The sequence below is a fragment of the Oryzias latipes genome, chromosome 11 (assembly GCF_002234675.1).
Source record: "Oryzias latipes chromosome 11, ASM223467v1".
NCBI classification, from domain to species: domain Eukaryota; kingdom Metazoa; phylum Chordata; class Actinopteri; order Beloniformes; family Adrianichthyidae; genus Oryzias; species Oryzias latipes.
The window spans coordinates 15,168,825-15,192,948 of record NC_019869.2 but is presented as its reverse complement, the minus strand read 5'-3'; the positions used below and the strand labels follow the sequence as shown (position 1 = coordinate 15,192,948).

The 24,124-nt window shown below is 40.2% G+C and overlaps 1 protein-coding gene across 1 annotated transcript in view; it reads right to left on the bottom strand.

Moving 5' to 3' along the window:
- Positions 1-1,162: 1,162 nt before the first annotated feature.
- LOC101172912 (glutamate receptor ionotropic, NMDA 2D) overlaps positions 1,163-24,124 on the bottom strand; it is a 244,735-nt gene continuing 221,773 nt past the window's right edge. Inside the window, exons 15-19 of the mRNA XM_011480970.3 lie at positions 22,727-22,796; positions 22,137-22,254; positions 11,101-11,162; positions 9,632-9,802; positions 1,163-8,410 (exon numbers count right to left, since the gene is read on the bottom strand). Coding sequence (XP_011479272.2) covers positions 5,267-8,410; positions 9,632-9,802; positions 11,101-11,162; positions 22,137-22,254; positions 22,727-22,796 — 3,565 coding nt within the window. The 3' untranslated portion in view covers positions 1,163-5,266. The remainder of the gene's footprint in view (positions 8,411-9,631; positions 9,803-11,100; positions 11,163-22,136; positions 22,255-22,726; positions 22,797-24,124) is intronic.

Genomic DNA, 24,124 nt, shown 5'->3' with positions numbered 1-24,124 from the left:
GTCTGGTTTATGAAAAAATTGACACAAACTTAATGTGTATTTACCATTTACTTTCATAAATATTGTATATACAGTGCAGACCAAAAGTTTGGACACGCCTTCCATTTCATTTGAATGAGAAGGTGTGTCCAAACTCTTGGTCTGTACTATATATATATATATATAGATATATATAATTTTCATTTTACTTCAGTTTAGTAAAATCTGAGATTATGTGACTTGGCAAATAATAATTGAGAACCCTGCAATCAATCAGGAAATTTTGGAAACTCCCTGGACAATGCGCTAAATGTGTTTGCAACTCTGAGAGATTTAAGACTTTAGAATATTTCATGCAAAGGACAAAACGTTTTGGTGTGTTCCCCAAGTGGGATCATAATGGAAAGCCCTGGTTACACCACTTTTAGCCTTAGTAGAATTGGAACACAGAAGCAGGTTGGCCAAGTGCAGAAGTGTCATGGTATTTAATAGTTCTATCAGTTTGTAAAATAGAACAGAACATATATTTTTTCTTATATTTTGAATTTAAGCACAGCTTGGTAGATGTATTACACAAAGATTCTCAATGTCATTCATCACATGTACCCCAAAGGCTGGTTTGCTGCAGTAGCTGTGCAGGATTTAATCTGATCACAATATAACTCCTAAAAGAGGAAAAACATACCAAACAAGAGGAATTCTTAAATAATAAAAAATAAGTCTGTGCTGCTCGCTACATTGTGTTACCAAGAGGTCAGATAACTGCACTGCAACATCGCACCTATAAATGTTTCCACTATGTGTGTGTTAGAGTCGTGGAAAATGTCTGCCATGTTACTAAAAGTCCTGTTGAGTAGCAAATCTGTAGCCCAAACCAAAAGTAAAAGGCCTCTCTGGGTAGACAGATACACGTCACTGACGCTACAGTGACATGGTCAAAACAAACCCCTCCCAGTTGTCACTGTTTCAAATCCAGGCTTGTGTTAGCTACACTAAATAGCTAATGGAGGCGGATGATCTTGAATGAGTAAGCAAAAACACAGTTACATGCTGGTCTCTGTTATCACTTGGTATCAGGGAGGTGACACAAGAAGAGACACAGACAGTAAGGACAAATTCATTAAGATACTACTGTAATTTTAGACAAACTTATATATTTTAGTTCTGAAATTTATTATTATGATTTTTTTTTTTTTTTTGCTAATGAAACGAAATTATTCACAGACTTTAATACAAAATAGCTTTTAGACCAACCAGCATGATGGAAAAACACAGGGAAAAACAAGAAGGGGAAACACATTATTTTAGATTCAATTCTTGTTGCTGACATTTTTTACAGCTTTTAAATAATTTCTTTAAGATGTGTCTTTGTTTAGGTTAACTGGCTTTTGTAATATTTTTTGTTCGAATGCAAAAAATAATAGTAATAAATAATAATAATGTTACATTACTCACTGATTGTTAAATGCTAAGCATTGCACTTTCTCTGGATCTATCCATTGGAAAAAATAAGCTAAATGCCAGTAAACATGACAGATTCGTGAAACATTTTTACTCTTTATTTAAATGAAGAAAAAAATTATGCTCTTAAATATTAACATCTTTTTCTACCCATCGCCACAAATATATACTGCATATATGAAATATATGTATATATATATAGAGAGAGAAAGAGCTTTTTTCTAAAAGAAAATCAAACTGTACACAACAGATTTATGCTATAAACATAAGTTTTCTTTTGTTTTTCTTCGTTTGGAGGAATTTATGGCTCAGATGCAGTTCCAGGCAATCAACATGAGCTAAACTGTACCTTTGAGAAGCATGGCTCAGGCGGTTTTGATAAACCGTAACAATTCTGTACCAACCCTTACCATCTTTTCAACAGACTCCAAACACCACGTTTACTGGATATAAGGGGTAACTGCTGGTGACAGCCTGATCAAGGATTTTAAAAAGCAAAAGCTCTTGGTTCAACATTTACAAGATGATAAAGGCTTTTTTTGTTGTTCTTAAAATAAACACTTCAAAGAAGGTGCCACTGTGTTTTTCACACACCCTCCATCTGCCAGATTTCAACACAGGTAGTCTTTTTGACATCAAAACGGCTCTGGCACTGCATGTAGTTTTTTCTGGACCAATGAAATTCCACTTAAACCGTGAAGACCATTAGTCCTTACATGTGACAGCAGTTTATGTCCATGGACCTTTTCCAAAACGTCCTGCTTGTGGCAAAATAAACATTAGATCATAAAATCTATAAAGGTTTTTCAGATTTCTTTTTACTTCTGTGAATGTTTTTGATTAAAGTGTTTTATAAAATATTACAACTGTATCCCAATGAAGGAAAAATATATATTTTTAAATATGATTACATCTATTTTGGGTAAAAAGCTGTCCAAACCTACATTGCTTCTTGTGAGAGTAACTTCCTCTTTCACCACAAAGTGAATGCCATGCATCAGTCTGAAAGGCTTATGAAGATATTCTTTTAACTTCAGGAGTTCAGGGAGTCACAGTGGAGGCCATCATCCACAAAGGGAGAAGACAAAGCAGTGGAATTCATCGCAGGAGTGGCCAAAATGATCCCAAGGAGTCCTCCAGGAGGTCAATAAAGAAGCAGAACAACATGGAAATAACTTTTGGACTTTGGGATACAACTTTTAGAGACCTTTGTACAATAAATGGATCCAAGGGAGCATTCAAAGAGAAAGTCGCCACTGTCAGAAGTCAGAGCTCTGTCTCCCTGTCTGGTCACCAGCGGGAACCGTCTCCAGAGTCCTGAATGCAGTTCACTCCACTTCCCAGCAAACCCAGCGCACAGTTCCTGGATGACACACACCTGACTTTCATTTGCAAATCACTCACAGTACACGTAAGCACTGCACTGAGCCTCACTCAGTGGGAAGTATTTTTGGTGCCACTCTGCCTGGATTATAAATAGCATCATATCTGGATCTGATCTCCTGACTTCCTGACCCTGTTTTGTCTTTCACTCAGTTTGCCTGCCGCCTGCACCATATCTCGCCTGGATCCTGACTACTCCTGTTTCTTCTCTGATGCTCCCATGCTTGTTATTGACCCCTGCCTGCCTGATCTGGATTTAGTTTTTTGCACTTTTAGCTCTGCTAATTAAACCTGCTGCAATTGGAACCAGGCGTCCGCCCATTTTGTGACAACCACTAAGCAAAAACAAAACAATAACCCACCTTACATTTGACAAAAACATCTTGATTATCTCCATGAAAAATATTCTGATGAGACAGAAGATAACCATTCTTGAATGTGTAATTCCATCACTATTACGGTACATTTGTGGTCAAACTAACAGAATTTGAGAAAATGAACATCAGAGCAACATTCAAACACGGTTGTGGTAGTATCAGCCTTCCTTGCTTCTTAAAAAACGTGCATGATTTATTTTAACTGGTGGGACCCTCAATTCAGTTGTCGTTTCCAAAAAATAATAACAAATTTGATGGAAAAATATTTATTAGTTCATGAGCTCAATGTTAAGAGCACTTTGGATCAGCAGCACAACTAGGATCCAAATACAGCAGAGCCCACCTTTTGAGAGGATCAAGGAGATCCACTGAGAATTTGTTTATGACTCTATAAACAGTCATCAGTTCTGGCAAACATGGAATTTATTTAGATCCGCAAAGAAAAAGGAAGTAAAAGGTTTCACAAAGATAAGAAAAACTGTTGGATTTTACAAACACTTGGTTAAGGTTGTGTCTGTTTAGGGTGGCACAGAGTGGGTTGGGTTTAGATTATTAACGTTCACCCTGTCATGTTTGGACAGCTTTTTTTCCCCTTATAATTATCATTTTTTTATTTCAGTGGGTAGTTTTGTGTAGTATCTTCTTTTTATCCAACAAATTAAATGTACAAAACACAACAGAAATACTTTTCACAGCAATCATAAGTTTCTGAAGTTTAATTGTGTTCATCTTCACTTTGTATAGTAAATGTTGCTGCAGAACTCGTGTTGTGGCTGGATTTTACATTCAGTCGAAAACGAGGAGAAAGCACAGACGGTGTCTGTTTCTGTAGTAAGGTAGTTCAGGGAACATTTGATGTGCACCCAAGCTTGAGTAGTGTGGCACAGTGATTACATTAGATTTAATATATGTTTAACATATAGAACACCATCAACAGCAACGACAACTATAACACAGAAATAAATTAATGGTCTCTGGGTAAAAGAGCTTAAACATGAACAAAGGTCAAACCATGTATTGTTCAAGAAGAACAGATGAACACATGAGTTGACATGTCCTTTGACTTGTGTGTGAGCGCATGAGGACTCTAACATATTGGGGAGATGATGTAATACTCTGCAAAGCAAAAAGATTCACAGCTGCTGACGCTGTACAGGTTGATGGAGAGCTTGACTTCAGTTTAGCACTCAGCTTTTCAATAAGCCAGAAGAATTTCAGTCACAGCTGATTTACCCTGTATTGTCAAGAATACAAACACAGAAAAGCACAGACACAGAAGAATCACATCAAAGAGAGGAGCCAGGAGGGCCGACTAGGAGACGAGATGAGAAGAAGATTGACGTATGAAATGAGGAGGGAAGGAGAAGAAAAAGACAGACCAAAATAAAGAGAGCACAGAGAAGAGGTGAGTTGGTGGGGTAGGGAGGAAAAGCAAAAAAGACGAGGGATACCAGAAGAACAGATGATAATCACTCTACATCCCTTTTACACATGATCTTGATGACACAACAGTGGTAACCCTTGGTGGGTGTCACAGTTCTGCGGGGGTGTAAACAGCTTGTTGCGGGAAAAGAAATACACTGTGTTTAAAAGACAAAAAATGATATTACTCTGTTAAAGGCTTCTGAGAGCAGCAGGCGAATGGTACTATAAAGTTCCTGAGCCCTCACCAAGCATAAAGGTTCCTCTTAATACAGTACTGCTCTCTGCTTCCTCTCTACAAGTCTTTCTCTTTTAATAGTCTCTTTACAGTTTCACTGCGTTTAATATTTGATTTATTGATTTGGTCAGTTAGAGTGAAAGTCAATGCTGCAGTTGTCGTTTCTTACATACTTAGAAGAATATGAGGAAACAACAGTGAGCACTCCGCTGAAATACTCCACTGACTTTGTTTGGCTCTCTGGTTTGTTTGCTTGTTTGTGCAGAACATTATAAAAGGGCTCAGTGCATAACAGTTCTTATTTGGCTTTGAAGCCACTTTGCCACCATGCTGCCAGGTTTACGATTCCTCAGGGTGGCATGAACCTTGCACGAGATCCACATCGCTGTAGACCCTTTGCTGTACGTCAGACTTCACTCTCTACACTAGAGAACTGTGCTGAGTCCCTTCGTGAGCAAAGGCTCTTGGCTTTGAGGGGTAAATGAGGAGACTGAGGAAACCTCTGGGGCTGCGGAATGGAGCGCAGTCTCTGGTACTGCAACTTGGCACTTGCCGAAGCCATGGAGGAGGCATGTGGTGCTCCTGGCGCGGACGATACCACAGAGGGTGAGGAAACAGAAGAGGATGAGGTTTGGGGAGGTACGTGGATTGAGTGAGATGAGGACGGAGGAGCTGGGAGGGCAGGAAGTGGGGGTGGCAAGTTGGGTATAAGAGATGAAGGTGGCGATGGTTGTATCCCTCGCTCCCGATCCCTGTCCGCTCTCTGTGTCCTTTGCTGGATACTGATGTTTGACTGGCTGCCAGTTTTGGTGGGATTATGTGATCGATCAGGTTTTGTTGAGGATGAGGAATCATGTTTTGGCTTTAAAGGACCCCCAAAACTTTGACAATGGCGGTACAGCTCTTCCTGGCTTCGTGAAGTCACACGTGCCCATTTGGAGGAGTGCGGATGATGTCTGGGTGAATGGCACGACGAGCAAGTTGTGTGTCCCTTGCCTTTGTCCTTTGACTTGCGCTTACTCTTCTTGTCCTCCTGCACATGGAGCTTATCCACTGACCAATATCGTCGAGGAGGTGGTGGCGTGAGGGGAGGCGGGGGCCAGTGTGAACCTGATCCCCATCCCCTTTCTTCACCTCCACCTCCAACAGCACTTGAACTCCAGCCACCTTCTGCTGTTCTCCACCTTTGCCCTCTCTCCTGGAACAGATCATCTCTGCTGTTGATGCTCCCTGTTTTGTCCCTTGAAGGATAAGTGCTAAAGAACCAACCTCCTCCTCCAATCCCCCCAACTGCCCTCCCTTCATGATCTTCCCAGTATCTCTCAAATTTCCCAAATTCTCCTGAAGATCCATCATCATCAGAATATATTCCAACCACCTTGTCACGTTCCCGCTCTTCATCAGATGTAGTTCTTCCTCCTCTGTGCCTCTTCCCATGTTCTGCTTTCCTCATCTCTGGTTCTGATCCGTCTTCCACATTTTCTGCTGGGGACTCCCACTCATGGAAGGACAACCCCTCCTTTGATTGCAACTCACCTCGGTCATTCCTTCCCAACAATGGTCTTCTCTCTCCTTCAATCCCCAAAGTATCTCTATCTGAACTTTTACTCTTACGTCTTTTAGAAGAGGCGGGTAATAGGGGCAAAAAAGCAGATGGAGTTGCATCAGAAGAAGGATTGCCCCCTCCCCAGAATTTCACAGATGTAGAGGGCTTACTACTAGAACTATTATAATGCTTACTGTTTCTTCTTCTGTGATGTCTTTCCTTTTCTTTGCAGTCTTCTCCATCACCTCGCTCCTTTTCTTCTCTTTCTTTTCTTTCATTTTCACCTGGGATGTTCCATCCATAGCTTCTGATTGAGCTCTCGCTCTTTTTCCGAAAAGACTGTCGTCTTAAAGATGGGTATGGAGGGAAGTCTAGTGTCCCTGATTTGGGTTCCTCTCTTTTATCTGGCTCTCCTCCCTCCTGCTCTGACCTTTTCTGATCTCTCTTTCTTGTCTTATCCTCTTTTTTTCTTTTCTTCTTTGTTTTGCGTTGTTTTCGCTCTCTTTCTCTTTCCCTTTCTTCCCTCTTCTTTTTCTTTCGCCCCTTCTTTCTTCTCTTTCTCTCATGCTCTCTCTCTTTGTGGTGTCTCTTCTCCTCCCTACCCACCTCTCCATCGCCTCGGCTTGTTGAACTCCTTCTTACTCTTTCTCTGTCAGCCCAAGAGGCCCACCACTCTTGAAGCTGGGCCAGCTGACTTCCAGTTCTGTCCCTAACATAGTCCCTCTGAGGACGGGGCTTTCGGGGAGGGACGGGAGGAGGTGGGGGGCTGCATGGCAGTGAGCGGGATGACATTCGACGGGTGCGGATCTTTTTCTTTGATCCCAGCAAAAGGCTGGATTCTTCTGTGAGTAAATCTGAATCACCCTCATCATCTACTACAAAGTCACGGTTTCCTGCCCGATAACGGAAACTCAGTGATGAGTTGTAAGAGCTGTCACTGGAGCAAGAAGAGGGGGAATTTGATCGAGAAAGTGACCCTGTAGATGAAGAAGAAGATGAGGAGGATGAAGAGGAGGAGGAAGATGAGGCACTGGAGCAAGATGAGTAGAAACAGCACGGAGAGGAGGGAGTTGTTGGGGTATGAGTTGGAGACGATAGGGGGACTGGAAGAGTAGGAGGTGGAAGGGGGTGGCGTCCCCTTTTTCTACCTCCATCATTTGCTCCATATCTTCCCCCTCCTCGCCTTCCTAAAGGAAGGATATTCTCATACAAAGGACCCCCTGAGCCTTTTCTTCTTGCCTGTGCAAGGCTTCCTCGTCTCCAGAAGGGAGGCCTTCTAGGGGAGGATGGCATTGGTGGAGGAGGCTTGGAAATTAAGTGTGCTTGACCTTGCTGCATGCCTTTAGGTGGCAATCGTGGCATTCCCAAGGCTTTAATGCCTCGAGGATTGGCTTTTGGAGTCTGCTGAAGGCCCCCAACCTGTTGGTCAGTGTTACTTCCAAGCCCTTCTGGATCTATAGGCCCATAGTAACGCTTGTATTCATCTAAACCTGTATCACATGCTACACCTGCTCCTCTTTGCATGCTCCAGGCCTGCCCCAGGTTCTGCTGATACTGCTGTTTGGCCTGTAGGTCAGTGATTCCTCCTGCAATTCCTCCTATACCCACTCCTCCACTGCTGCCTCCACCCATGGCTTTCTCTTGCTTTGGTCTGTTCCAGCGATCAACCACAGCCAGTCTGCGGTCATGACGAGGCAAGAAGGTGGAGCAAGGCATGGGGCCCTCTAGTAAGGGACTATTTGAGGGACCCAATGCCACTGCTGAATGTCCCGTAGTGGGTGGTGAGCCGGGTAGCATGGTGGTATAGGTCTGCCCTGACTGCTGTTGATGATGCTTCTGCTGTTGTTGGACCATGGCAATGGCTGTTGTGTTGTTTACTGTAGCTGTTACAAGGTGCTGTTGCGGGGCATTGGGCATGGTGGTCACAGTGTGGTATTGAGGCAAAGTGCCGGCACCCCCTCCTGGTGCCGTCTCATCCTCAAATTGGCAACAACTGTACATCCCCTGGGTGGAAAGATGACAGACCACAGTTAGACCAACCAGTGGAAGAACTGTCTGTTCTAAACTTAATTTGCAGCCACATAGTATATTTAATTTTTTACCTTACCTTGAATCAGCAATAAACTAGGCAACTATGGTTAAGACTTTATAAAGACACACTGTTTATCAATAGCTAAGGGTGCAAGGCTAGCTACTGCATGTAGACTGTGTTACATTTTTTAGGCCTACAAGGTTTTCCAGAAATAAAAGAAAATTGTGGTTAGAAAATTATTCAAAACCTAATTAAAGTCACTTCAAAATGACTTATATATGTTTTTGCCTGCTGTATCATAATTTTGTTGGCCTTTGCGAGTTATACTCTGGCCCAACTTCAACTACTTGATTTTTTCTTTTTAAATAATTTGTTTCCATCAATTTTAGCATGCAACCATGATCTCTATATTCTTGTTTCAATCTTCACCTTCAAAATAACAATTGCATTTTTCATTCTTAAAGTTTAATTATTGGGGTATGCTCGGAATAAATCACTTCATGTCTCCAGGTATTCTGACTAAGTCAAATATCACCACCATGCATTATGCAAGCCAGTTTCCACCTCACTTTTATCCCCTCTCCTCCTGTGTTTTTCTTTTTTTTTTGTGGCTTTTCTCCCTCTCTCCTCTCCCCCTGCACCTGTTGTACTCCACCATCTCTGCCTTAGAAAATCTCCAGCTGTCTCCTGGGCTCTTTTGCTCTCCTCTTATCTCAAAGTGTGTCTCCCTTGTGATGGCACTTTTCATCACTTCCTTTCCCTGCAACCCCACAACCCCACAACCCCATCTCTTTACTCTTTTTAAGTTCCCTGCCTTTTCTTCTAGTTCACCTCTTTTCCAGTCGTTTGAAACCTTTTTTTTGTCACCATCATTTTGTTTTTCTTCTTTCCTCTGCAGCCTCCTTTTTTTCATTTTACACTAAATATTTTTTAGACCCGAAGCTAAGCTTCCTGATACTGTTGGCACTGAAGGGAATACCTCTGCTCTTGGACTTTCTATGTAAAGATACTAAGTTGGATACATATTTTCGTTCTCTCATTTTTATGTACTGTTCTTGAATTATTATTCTGAACATGTCTAATTTCACAGTTGGTCAGACCTATAGTCGTTTAGCTGCAGATTTGAAGCACAAGATCAATCCAGAACCTACACAGATTTTATTTAGGCTTACCTCTTGTTAAATGCACCTTACCCTGCTTAAAGCCAGAAGGAAGTCCATCCCACCAGACCTTTTGACACAGTGTCGCAGCTTCCAGTACACCATATGCTCCCAGGCAAACACCAGCAGACTCAGGCCCATGGCTACCAGGAGCATGTAGAAAACTCCTGCCATGTTGTCGATGTCCAGCTTACTGCTCATCACCTGCAAGACAGTAAGAAAGCAACTTTGAGGAAAGTGGGAGGTTTACGAGAGGAAAGAGAGCAGGGAGGTGGAAGGGAAATAGGTAAAGGAAAATGACAGAGGGTCAGATGAGACAGAGGGGGAATTTATTACAAACCAGGTGTAATTTGTCCACAATATACAAAAAAAAAAAAACAGTCAATCATAATCAAGAAGGGAGTCTTGTTGTAGGAGCCCCCCACTGTGGATTTGCAGCACCAGTGACATTGATGCAAAGACCAAACATGTCAATCCAACAAAGAAACCCTCTTTTTATGCTCTCTGTTTTTCTTTTAATCTCCTGCAACGTTTTTAGCATAGGCAAATTAAATTGTAGAGTTTAAAATTAGTTTTTTTTTTTTTTTTTGGTTCAAGCAACATTCAAACAAAAGAAACACAAACTAAAAAAGCAACAGCGAGAGCAGAATGACGTTTTTTGAGGTAATGACCTTTTAACCTTTTTTTAGAATCACCATCTCAGTTACAGAGGCATAAAAATGTATTCATCTGTCACTGATTCTGCAAATAGCACCACTTAAATAGAGGAAGGAGGTCTGTAATGTTCCTCAGAGGGAAACTGTGAGAGACAGAATGTAAAAAAAAGGAATCCTTAAAGTAAAAGTGCATGATTTTTAAAGTATTGACTCTGTATCAGGAAAATAAAATTCTGATCAAAAACAAAAATTCTCCTTGATAATTTGTATGGAGTCAAAGATTGTCAAACATTGTATAATGGGGCCAAATTTCATTCTGAATGCAATCACTTGTTAGTGGAGGTTTTTACCCGAAATTCTCAACACACACAACCCAATTAATTATTTCTGTAACATGGATCAGTTTATCAGTCCCCTTTGCAATGTAAGCTGACGATATACTATTTAGGATGTGTTGTGAAATTAAAGGACCTTTTCAGGGTCAAAAAGGGCTTTAATTTATGTTTTTACAAATTTAATTAGATACTCTTTTAGAAAAAATAAACGTTTCCAATGATCTAAATTTCAACACAAACACACAGTTCATGTGTAGTAGCTCCTACGTCACAGCTACAGGCTTTTTCAAACGGCATTGTTTTGTCTGCGTCTAATTCACAATGATTTAAATAAAGAAATACTCAAAATGCAATTTTAAGCTTAATTTGGCTCATCATCAGAAAAATACCACAAGACCATGTTAAAAACACTAAAAACATCATTTCCATCGGGGTGTATCTTTAATGCAGCATCAGCTGACTTTTTTGCGTAAACCTTAAGTCAATGACGGAGATGAAGTTTTAAACTCACCTCTATTTTATCGTTGTGGCAAATACCAGACAGCCAAAGGCGCTCCAACATATCAATTTCATCTGAAACAACAACGACAGAAAGAGCTTAAACAGGACCACACTAAAGAAGGAAGGGAAAACTCAAAGACCTGGAACAGCAGAGGGCAAAATAAAGTTAAAACATATAAGTGAGAAATAACCCTAACATCTCTAGAGATCAAGGTGTTTGATCCCCCAAGGGAAAGCACAGAAGCTGAGGAGAGAGGAGAAACAAGCAGTTTGGCCTGTTTATGACAAAAATAGATGATGAAATGCATCATTTTAGAGAGAAATGGGAGACTGGAATCTACACAAAGTTGGTTGGAATCAGCCAAACAAGGAGAGCTACCTGTGTAAATCAACTCAAAGGAGAAAAAAGCAGCAAAAGGAAGGTTTAATGGACATCTTCAGAGAAAATCTGGGAAAAACAAGTCTTGAAAACTGGTGGGAAGAAAAGATGTCTTTGAAGCAGACTGGTGCAGCGACGTGTGTGGGGTAGGGGCAGAACGCTTCGACAGCATATGGAAGATGAAAGGAGGAAAAGCACCCATTTCCTGTCAAACTCTGACACACACACAGAGACATGTCACACACTCTGAACTGGTGCAAATGGGGCTTTTTGTGCCGGCCATTAAGACGCTCATCTGAAAGGCTGCAGGAAGGAAGCCGTTCTTTCCCAGATGCAGACGCCTGTCCAGGACGGATTCCAGAGGACTTTGAAATCTGCTGTCTTGAAAACATACTTGGAGTCTTTCTCTGTTCGCTTTAGAGAATTAAAGCACATCCAAATCCCAATTATTAACCGACCTCTGGGTTAATTAACTCTGTCTGAAAAGCCCTGCCACACAGATTAGAGTGCCAAGACTCGACTGCGGTCACTGAAACGTCAAAGCTGCTCAAACAAAACACAAATCTCTCTGAATCAACGTGAGCCTCCCTTTTTTTCATCCTCAGAGGTTCTGCGCAAAATTCCAACGTTGCTTGACAGCTGAATTAAACAGAGCTCCACTGCCTTTGACCCTAAAACTCCTGACAACAGACATGGATCTAAACATTCGTTCTGCAGCAGCCACCATCTGACTCATGGAGTTGAGTGAGGACCGGTGTGATCTGTCCAGCTGTTCTGCTTTAGATCACCGTAAACATGGAAATCTCTGCTAGATTTCCACCTGCATGCTCCATGTGTCGCACAGAAATGAACATGGACATCAATGAAATGAACCTCAATTTTCCAATTGACTTATTTTCAACTGAGTTCTCTCCTGTTAGGACCACGTTGGTTATCATAAACTCTTCAACAGATTTCTATCAAAGAGCTCAGAGAATCTTGATTCCTTTCTGCAGCACTCTTTGAAAACTGTTGGGAACCTGCTTTTAAGTAAAAATGTTGTTTCTCAATCAAAAAATGCACCAACTTTTTGCCTCTGTTTTAATTTATTTTGTGCAAATAGACTGAAATGATTTATTACAACAATTTCTGCTCCATCTACTATGAAGTAAATATTGTGGTAGTAGTGTCATGGTATGAGACTAATGAGACTTCAATGCATAAGCGATACCTGGAGGATTTTATTTGTAATTAATGTAATTTATGTTCTCTGCTGGAAAATTCTGAAGAAGAATCTGTTCATAAGTTTAGGAGCATTTGGGTTTTGCAGCAGAACAACAATCCAAACACAGCAGGGTTCACCTCTGAATGGATCAACACAAAGTTTCAAGAGTCTTTTAGCCAAAGTCTGAACTAAAATCTTCAAGAGATTCTGTTTCAAAACCTAAAGCTACAGAAGTTAAATTAAATTCTTCCTCTGCCATGATAAAACACGCTCTAAATGCACAGTGCTGTACTGAGTCAGGTTTAGAGAGTAATTACTGTTTCACATGCGGTGTCAGGCAGATTTGGAAGGGGGTCCTCACTAAATTATAATCATTTAAAAACTGCATTTTGGTTTTACTAGGAATAAGGTTTGAAGACATTTAGGAAAATCAGGAGGGGGGGGCAAATACTTTTTCCACAGAACCATAAACATGAGACCGGTTGTTATTTTTAGGCAGCAGGCACATCAAATTAGAGTGCAGGTCAAACATTTTGGACCAATGGAAGGATTATTGCCTGTATATAAGAACAAACAGAGTGACTCCGCCCCCCTTTATGGCCTGTCAAACAGGAAGTACCTGCTGGTCCCAAAAAACTGAAATCCCGCAGACTTCTATAGAAAAATAAACTACTATTACTCATTCTAACATCTTCTTTCTAATTATCTTTTTTCATTACATTTTTGATGTAGCACACGTTTTAGAAGTTATAACTGACCAATCAGACGCCTTAATAAAAGTATATGATTGAACATTCAAGGTGTTTGACACTCTTCCGGCGCGGCGGGGGGCTGCTTTCCTGGCTGGGCTGGGGCGGCGCTCTCTTTCCCTCTGCGCCTCCCTGCTCTCTGGCTCTGGGGGCCTCGCGGCGGTCCTGCTGGCCCTGGCCTGGGTGGCGGTCTTGGTCGCCCGGGGGGCGGTTGTTCCCTGCCTGTTCCCGTATGGCGTTGGGGGAATTCCGGCTGCCGCTGCTGCTGCGGCGGGGGTCTGGGTGTGGGGGTGGCTGGGCGCTCCTCCTCCTTCTTTTCACATTCCACCATCCATTTTAGAAGAACATAAACACTCACTTGAGCACAGGTGTTAGCTCACCTTTGCACTAATAGTTTGCATGATTGAATGGATGAAAGATTTCACACTAGTTGGTTTAAAGGCATAGGTATGCGTTCGTGAACACTATCTGTTTTGTGTACATGTCGACAGGTGGACATTTTTGCAGCTAGCAGGTGTGTTGATAATATTTGAGTGTGTGTGAACAGGCCCCGCCCTTTTTGTACTACATTTGAACCGTACCGTAACAATAAACAACCAGTAAACCTGTCTGCTCTATGCTGCTTCATGGTCTTACCCCCCTTCCCCTCCTATTATCACCCTCCTACCCCCCCTCTCTCTAACGTCCCTCTCTCTTCTTCCCCTCTTTCCTTTTCCGTCCGGTCCAACACCAAAGATTTTCAAACATGATTGAAATTAATAAAGTTTGGCCTCAATTACAAAAGGGGTTTATTCAGACATACCTTTGGTTTGTCTGAAGATGAATAACCCCTCTTGTTAAAATAAAATATGTCCAACACAAGAGGCCCTCAGCTCTCATCTGTTTGCCCAGCTGTTGGACAGGACAAGTTAAAAAAAAAAAAAAAAAAAGGTGTTTGACAGATTGTAACATGCTCACTCCTGATTGGAGAGAGTAGTTGCCATAGAAATATAGACTCAGGCCTACTCCGATCAATTACTGCTTACTTACGATTTCTGGTTCAAACATGGCGACAGCGGTTTTACAATAAAATGGAGACTGAATTGAAAGCAAGTCTTTCTATGGGTGACGTCTCACTCACTCAGTCCAGATCTCTTTTACAGTCAATGGGAAGGTTTTTGTGGAACATTTCTGTTGAGTCGACTGAGTTTTGAGAGGACGTAGGAAGACCTGCGTATATTCAGGTGTTGACAACAACCCACACACATCCCGAGCTGCCAGACCCTTCAGGGAAAGACTTGCTTATTTATTTATTTTTTGCAGCACAATGCCAAGCCACACATGAAAAGTGATAGAAAAACGTGGCTCTAGGGTGAAGAAGTCCCGTACTGTCACCCACCACGGAAGACACTAGGAGCGCTATGAATGAAAATCAAAGAGGCTTCAAACTTTAGAAGAGCTGAAAATCTTAAAGCATCTGTGCTTCTGTTATTTTTCGGTTTGCATTCTGTTCAATATTACATCCTCGACATTAAAGGTCAGCGTCTATTGAATAGACCAGAAAAGACAGGAAATCCTTTAAATGTAATGTCACAGCTTCCTTTTGATTGACAGAATAAATTATTTGAGGCTATGTCTTTCTTGATGCCACATCACAGCATTGTTCAGCTGTAATAGATAAAAATCCTTTTATAATGAAAACAGCAACACGAATATGAAAAAACCCTTAGAATTGTGGGAGCAGGAATGGAGGTGTAGAGTGTAGCTGCTCAAACTATTTTCACAATTGCTTTTCTACTATTTGTAAAAATAGGGTAAAAAATGAATATTTTGCATCCAGTCAATCTATTACATAGATAACCCGGAACCTTTTAAAAAAAAAATCCCCTCATAATTACATTTGCACTCAGTCCGACCTGCAGAAGGAGTCTGAAATGTAAGATGGATTAAACAGATGCTGGGCGTGACTGCAGGTAAAGCCTTTGAAACCCGGGAAGCAGTTTTTTTCTCTCTGAATGGCCGCAGATAAAACAGAGCCGGCTGTGACGGCAGACAGGTGTCACCCTGTAAAGCTGCGGCTTTTCAGACCTTATAATTGTGTCTGTGACTAATTTGTCTTTATTGGTTTTGCCCCTGCTGGGTGTCTGTAACACATCTCTCGAAGAGGGCGGCGCTGGATGTTCTTCTCTCTCTTTCCGAAAGGAATCGACACTCAGCAGCAACTGAAGAACAAGCAGCCTCAGCATCAACTGTGGCACCCAGACAGTTCGCCTCTGCTCCGATCGCAGCAGGCCGTCAATGATGGGCCTTTTAGTTCCGGCTAAAGCGCCCCCATTATGTAGAAAACACATGTTCGTTCTTTCAACCAGATTCTTTGAACCAATTACTCGGCTTGATGTATCTAAAATGTCTGCATATTTACAAGCTAAATTTCCACCTCATTGTTTAATCATTTATTTACAAAGGGGAATCTCTGGAGACTTAAACTCCGTCTCCAAAAAACCCTCCTCTGTTACGGAATCCCATTTGGCGAGTCAGTAAATGGATTTTATTTTTTAATATTTGCCGAGAAAATTCTTACAATCTCAAAAGAAACATGATGATGTGTCCACAAATAGATTGTCTAGTTTAGCAAACATTTTAGCCATTCAATCAAAATCAGGGAGGTGCTGAGGTCTGAACTTTAGGGGGCTTAAACGTTAAACCTCAGTGTCAAAATAAAATTTATTTTTCTTTTTTGTTGGCAGCCATCGTTGACCTCGGCTGTACCCACATCGTTTTCCTTTTTTTTGTCCTGTTCAGCAGCTAAGCTGAATATTTGACACAACTGGGTTTAAATTTGTACAAACTCCTTCTGAATTTAAAAGTGACTTAAAATGTCTTTATTGATCAGTTTAGTCATTTTAATTTGTTTTATTTATTTTTGGACCCTGTAACAGACTGGCGTCCCCTGCCTTCGCCCATAAGTGGCCGGGATAGGCTCCGGCAGCCCCGTGACCCCGAATGGGAACAAACGGAAGAAGATGTATTTATTTTTGGAGATGAAAAACCAAACTTGAGGAGGAGGGAAAGTAGGGTAGAAAAACAGTGAAACAAAGATTTTGGAGACAAAAGAAAACTAACTAACTTCTAGATATTTGTATCCTGATACAAACACACAGATAGGATGTCTCCATGAAAATGGAGACATGTGTTCAGGTGAGTGTGTTAACTAAAATCTGGTGCAATTTTACTTATTTTTGAAAAGAGGGTGTGATTATTTAAAGCTAACCAGTGTGTTAAACCTGATCAAGTCCTTATGTAAGCTTGCACAAGCAATCATATTTTTCTTCTTTTCTTTAACAATTGTGAAATATTTAAGGGAATCCTGTTCAGCTCTTTACTGATGACACCGCTGTCTTTATTTCAGGAGGTATTCCAGATAAACCAATAGAAAGCAATAAAAAAAAGATAAATGAATATATGAAAGATTAACTTTAAATTGTAACAAAACACAAACGGTCGTTTTACAAATGTGTTCAGTTATGGTGCCTCTAATCAAAGAGTTCCAGATATTTTACAATACAACATCAGTTAAGAAACAAGCATTGATAAAGTTTGAAAAAGGATATGATTGAAAAATGTTTTTCATTGTGTAAGTTTAAAAAAAAAATTACTTTTTAACATCACTTATTGGATCTTCTGAATTTATCTAGTAACATGTATGATCACAAAAAGCAAAAAGATGAATTCTAACTTGAAGTAAAACCATAAAAAATGCTTAGATAAAAACTAACACCTGTTCAGTTTTACAGAAAAACAAATACAGAAAAGAAAATAAGAAAAATTAATTTAATTCATGTGCACAAACTTGACAGCACACACATAACTGATTTCTCTCTGGAGTGGTTTTCTTTAAACTGAACCAAATAGTACGGTACACCCAATCTGTGTGTTTGTCTTTGATGAATACGGTTGCCTCATACACCACACACTGTGTTGTTACTTGTTTCTGTCAGAACCAGCACGAAATTCTTCCACAATTGGAGCTGCTGCAGCTCGTCGGCTGGATTGGACCACAATGCTCCGCTCAAGATTCATGGATGGGCCATGACCTTCTCTGGTCGACACTGACCCTCAAGAGCTGGACTTCTGCAGACATTCCATTTCTCCTGCTATTGACTACATCTCTAGTTATATAAATAATATAATAAATTACGAGATCTGTGTTATGTACTTCATCTGTCAGTGTTGATGAATTGTTTTTTAAAACACATTTTGACCTAATGGAAGTCACTTGTTAAGAAGTAAACATGAAACACTGTGCCGCAAGATCTGCAACTCTGTTCTCTTAGAAACGATGATCCATATTTAAGTCTTAAAAAAGACTTAGAAAACTCATATGAAAAACAACCGCAACAAAAAAACAATTTTGTATCGACCCGCTGCACCTAAAGTGACAAAAGCTGTTCGCATTGGTTCAGATGTTCTCGTTATCAGCCGTTTGTGTGCAAGTTGTTTTATCGACTCTGCGCCGTCAGCAGAAATCTGCAGGAGACACAAAGGAACGGTGGAGCAGAGATGAACTCTGCACATATTCCGCCATGGGAGTCGTGTTGAAGAACGCTGTCAGCACAGCACAAACGGACACATTCATTCTTCTAGCTGTTTCCACAAATTACTTTGAACACAGTTTATTTCCTGGAAATCAATTGGAGCCAAGTGGGACTTGGGATACAGCTGCCTCTTTTTCCAAAAGTCTTTGACGAAAGCATTGTTGTGCATCTGCTCTCTTCTTCTACTGCTCATTTTCGTTAGATTCCCGTTTAACTAAAACCAGATCAGAAGCCCTCTAATCCTGCATCTTTTTACATTTAAGCATCAGAGAATAGTTTTCAAAATGTCCATAATAATCCATGGCTCCAAATCATCATTTACCAGATGTGATTGCATTTGATAAGTAAATAAAAAAAACACTAGGAAGCAGTCAGCATCAGCACCTTTGGGAGCTGCTGTCACTGCCAGCACTGAGGCGTTTGTCAGCATCTTAAATGCACTAATTGAAAAAGGGGGGTAAATTGCTCCCCGGGGGGTTTGACTTGATGACTGACAATGTGCATGATAAGGAAACAATGTTGCTCTAACAAAGGGATGCATTACTCTGAGCAATTACAGGCCTCGGCGCACTGTGAGTTTATGGCTTTGGGGCGTAGTGTGAAAAGGCTGCAGCTCAGAGGCTTCATTCTAAACATGCTGAAAAGAAAGAGAGAACATTTCAAATGAAATCCAGAACAAATGCACAAACGTATTCCGAAAAAAGTTTATGACAACTTATAGAGTTGTGTCAATATCTGCAGAGAAATCAAAGGACCAGTGGCTGGAGGGTTGTTGGTTCAAGTTCTGGGACGAATGGGATTAAAACTAGAAAACTAAACATAACTGCTTCAATGAAGCTGCTCAGCTGCTGCAGGTGACCCTATGGATGTACTGAAAAACTTTCAAGCATGATTGAAGCAATGGATAGGGAGTTATTGGAAAAAAGATTCCATTACCACAGAGCTCTCACAAGTTAATTTTAAAGTTAAACAATATTTACATTTCTGGTCAGTATAACTTAGTTTATACAATGAAGCGACTATGATATAATCCAAAAATGAATTCTTTGGGTTGTGTTTGAATTCCATCTCTACATAATGCACTATATAAAGCGATTGCCAGTTTGTCGGGGTGTCCAAATCTACAATTCCAAAATTTTACAGAAATTGTTGTGAAAACCTAGTATGCGTCACTAAATTGGCAAATATAGACCACAATGGTGTTTGAACACTTTGTCATTAAAGAAAATGCACTTACACTGATTTTATTTTCATGTTTTTGTCATCAGAACACAGTGGATTTATAGACAGTCTTCATAAAAACGTTTGTATTTATTGGGGAAAATGGGTGACTCATATTTTCTGTTTAAAAAAGAAATAAAGTGTCTCAATTACTTATAAAAACCAAGGAACTAGATAGTCCCACTCTGTATAGTCTTTTAGGGATTGGTGAGTATTAAGGGAATTCAGACATGTCTCAGTCTTTTTTTGTTGTTTAATGGCTGTGCCTTAAATCTATCATCAATATAATCAGTGTATTTTTTTAAAACAACCTCTATATTTACTTTAAAATAGATTAATTCACATGCACTTTCACAACTTCCATTCCTGTCATTAGATTTTTGTCATGCTTCCCAAAGAAATGGGGGATGGAAAAGAGTTCAGTGAAAAGAAGTGGCAGACGAGCTTGTGACAGAATCTGTAGTAAATGACATTCTGCCTTTAATCACAAACTACATTTCAAGTCCCTCAGCTGACCTTTAAATCCCATTCTGTTTCTTTGAACCTCGCCATGACTTCCTTTTTCAGTGTGTCGAAAGAGGCCGGAAACAAGAGATGCAATACCCTTCAATGTTTTTAGAAGGATGTTTGCTCCAAAAACGGAAGGGATGAGGGTTGACTTCCATTCTTTGGTCTTAGTAAGGACTGACAGTAGGGCCAAAAGCTTTCTGTAATCAAAATCCAGCATTAGGCTTGGAATTGGGTACAAAAACCACCAGTCTGACTTTGTCACCGACTCACCTTGTCACTAGGGAATCATAAGGTCAGAGGTGTGAACAATAATGCCCTGAACCATGTGAATTAGTGGCACCCAATTGGACTAAACAAACCTTACAAATAAAACTGCATAGCAGAATGGAAAAATAAACAAAAAATTCTAAAAGCACCGGCGATTATTTAGAAGGGAACAAAACCAACACAAACTGATTATTAAATCCTCAGAAACAAACATGTCTGGAGTCAGTAGAAGGAGGAATGAAGTCCAGTCATGATTGAGAAAGGGGAAATTTCTTAGGGTAAGATCAAAGTCATAGGAGCAGGAAAACCAGCCATTCTGACTTTGGAGCCTCCAGCAGATGAATAAATCAGTGACGTCCTCTGAAGTTACCCGGGTGCTAATATTCAACAGGATTAGACTCAATGTGTATGATCTGCCTGACCAAAGAGAAACCTTTTGTGTGACGATTCTGACAAGGATCATAGCACTGCCTTCCTCACCCAGTCACCCTTTACTTTGATGTTTCTATTCCATCTCATCAGTTCTATCCAGTTCTATAATTTTCTTGATTACTGCGTCACCATCAAACCTTTAACATTCTCAACGTTTGTCGTCCCAAAATCTCCAACTAGGATTGCTGTATTTAGCTGTAGTAGATTTAAAGAAATATTTCATAACTCAATCTTCATTCAGAAAATATATACATTTTGGAGCCCATGATTCAATTTTCTTTTAATAAACGTCTGGTATTCTGGCAAAAGAAATGTCTTTTGTCCTTTTTGAATGTAAGACTGAATGACTTTATAGTAGAAATTCTACTTTTGTTTAGTTTTAACCAACTTAAAACATTTTTCTCAACCACATTTTAATTTTCTCAACCATGATTTTAAAGGTGGAAATTTGACAACTTAATATTACATCGAATTGTGTAGAATAGGAAATCCAATTTCCTCCTTGACTTGTGATTGTAAACCCTATCAGTCCTGCAGTTTGGCAGTCATGCTAAGCATTAGTTCCACTCTATTGGAGTGTGCATCCAACACAACTTACATAACATTATAGGAAGAAATCCTCAAAACTGGAAGGGATTCTGGGTTTTAGAGTTAAAAAAAAAAACTACTAGCAGTCTTTTCCTATAAAACTTTCTAATACAGAAGTATTAGGATTATTTAATTTCTTTTGATGTTGGAAAAAAATGATTTACCCTCAGCAGTTGGGACCTCATCATCTTAAATTGATCTTTAAAAAAATAAGAATTACACCTTTCAAAAGTTATAACTAAAACTGATTGGGTGTTTATAGAATTAGGTACATTAAAATAAAGCAATGCATACTACAGGGATGTCACTAGCTGCGGTTTTCAATTTATCTGAAAGCGGTTTGACGTGACATGAAGAGCTCTGGAGGTTTTAACATCTACACTAAGAAGATGGTGCAGCATCTAACCAGGAGGATGGCCTGACAAAGACCCACATTGGAGAGATTATTTATCTCAGCTGGCATGGGAGAAGGAGGAGATGAGGATATAAAGATCTTGGTTCTGGTTTGCTACTCCCATGACTCAAAGTTCCAAAAGCAGACATTCTGGATGACTTGATGTAATACAAAAGGTGAATCCAATGCAAAAAAGATGTTTGAAAGCAGCATCAAACTTTATAGAGTAACTTTTCTCTATGTGGTGTAAATTTGGATTTGGAATTAGTTTATTTTAAGCAATCAAATAAAAAAATACTACAGAAGACAATTCCATTGGAATTGTATCCAGCTCAATTTTTACAATATTGATATTTCTCATTTGACATGTAATAGGCTGGCCTGAGACCAGAGGTAAAATGGCAATGAAGATCCTTGAATCCCAAATTGTGACAATGTCTAATAGAAGCTTGCATCCATAATCCTTTCCCCAGAATTCTTCTTTTTTAGCCTCTAAAGCCCAATTGTGTTTTTACCATCTTCACTTTACATTTTTAACAACAGATCAGTAAAAAAGAAAATCTTTCTTACCAACAGAGGTTTATAATTCATGCTCATGACCTGTACCTGTGGTCACATTCCCTTTGTAACTGGACCACAAAGCACAATTGAGCTGCTTTTCTTGTCAGATTAAGTTCTTTCCATCTCTTTTTTAATGTCAAGCGCGACGGCCTTCCAGACTGACTTACCGTCTCCAACCAACTGCAGCAGAGCCAGGTCCAGCGGCCTTTTCCAGCGGGAGTTCTTGTGCAGGGCGATTCCGTAACCTGTTGTGGCGAATACCTTACCCGACCCGATGGTCATCACCTTTAGAAACAAACCCAAACAGAAGCCATTATTCTAAGAAGATTATCAAAGAAATAAAAGGCGGAATTCTATAAGACCAAAAAGTTTAGTGACTTTTTTGTTTGAAGCTTTCTTCTTTTGCCTATTATTGCTGCTACATGCTCTGCTGAAGTATTGCAATCCCCTAAAAACCTGGAGCTGAACAGTCAGATATAGTTTTAGTAGAGAAATTAATTTCCACATTTACTGCACCAGTGGCTGTTAGATGAGGCGTCTAAGTGCACAGAGCCCACACAGACTTTATTACGTGCAATGACAGAAAATTCTTTTTTCATTGTGGTAGTTTCTTGAATCTAATCTTATGAATGAAAAGCAACGTTCAAAAATGACCAAAACAACCAGCGGAACGAAAGCAAATAATGATTCTGATGTCTTCGTACCATCACTGCGGCCTGAGGACATGCCAGTGATTGTTCAGCCCAATTTCTCTTACCTTGCAGCCCTCGTCTTTTCGCGCCATGTAGTTCAGCACTGCTGCATCATAAATGAAGGCATCCAGTTTGCTGCAGACAAGAAAAAGAGCCAAATTACCTTTGAGGAGTTCAAAATCCGTGACCAGGAGCTGGATGACAAAGGGGAAAATGAACAACACAGAAAGAAATTATTACAACAAAGAAAGAAAAAATCTAGCACAATGTTCATAAAAGAAAACTGATTTTTGAAGAGGGCTCTTTCCATACACCATTTTGCATCAGCTTTTATAAATCTCACAAAGCAGAGATGTGATTTTCACAAAGCCTGAACAGACCCGAACACAGTACAGCAGCAGGGGAGGTCTGCATGCAAGAATGTGCATAGGTTTTACATGTTCCTGATCATTTGGAGACTTGACATGTTCCCATTTCTATTTCTTTTTTAATATCCCCTATTGTAGTGATATGACTGTTAAATCCGGCTTAGCTGTGAATACTTGAAGTCATCACATTTCATCATCATTATTTTTCTAACACATGACTTAATTCGTGGACAGATGTTTTGAAGGTTCTCTACGGTTTTTGTCTGTATTGACCGAAACACCAGAAGCAGTGAAACCATGTTTTTTCATGTGGCATCTTCTTGTTTTTCCAGCAAAGAATGCTGTAAACATTTTGTTGACCTTTTGAGCATTTTTCTACATTTGCCACAATGTTATGATTTAGATCATCAAACTAATGTCAAAATTTCACAAGAATACCCTTAGTAAATAAAAAGTGAATTCTTTTAACTATAATCTAACTAACTGGTAGAGAACACAATTACCGTAATTTCCAGACTATAAGCCGCAACTTTTTTCCTGCGCTTACAGCCGTGCGGCTTATTCAGTGACGCGGCTAATTTATGGTTTTAATTGGCAGCCGCCATGTACGCATTTTCGGACACAGTGAATGGTTTGTATTCTCTATCTAACACCAAGCACAAGTCATTTGTTTTTCAACACACCGCTTAGCAGCCAAACAGCATGGAGTTGACTTCAGGTCTTAGACACTTCAGTCAGGGTTCAACAAAACGAAACACGCATGCCCGGCCGCATCCCAGAATCCTTTGGTGCCATTAGACCCAACGTGCACGTGATCGCCACTACAATATGATGAAGCTTTCAAGTTAAAAGCAATCGTTAAAAACAGCGTGAAAAAATCCACCATCACCATCGGGTTTGGAAAAGCGGTTTGCTGCGTGACGGAGAGAATAGCGCATGGAGTGAATTTACCTCTGAGTCATAGTGACTCGGCTGGCTGCACGTAAATATGTGAGAATAACATCAGCCTTTATTTTGTCGGGACACGACTGGAAACACAAATTGACGTGGTCGTGTTAATGGTTTCTAAGGACTGAGCGGAGTTTTGCATTGAAA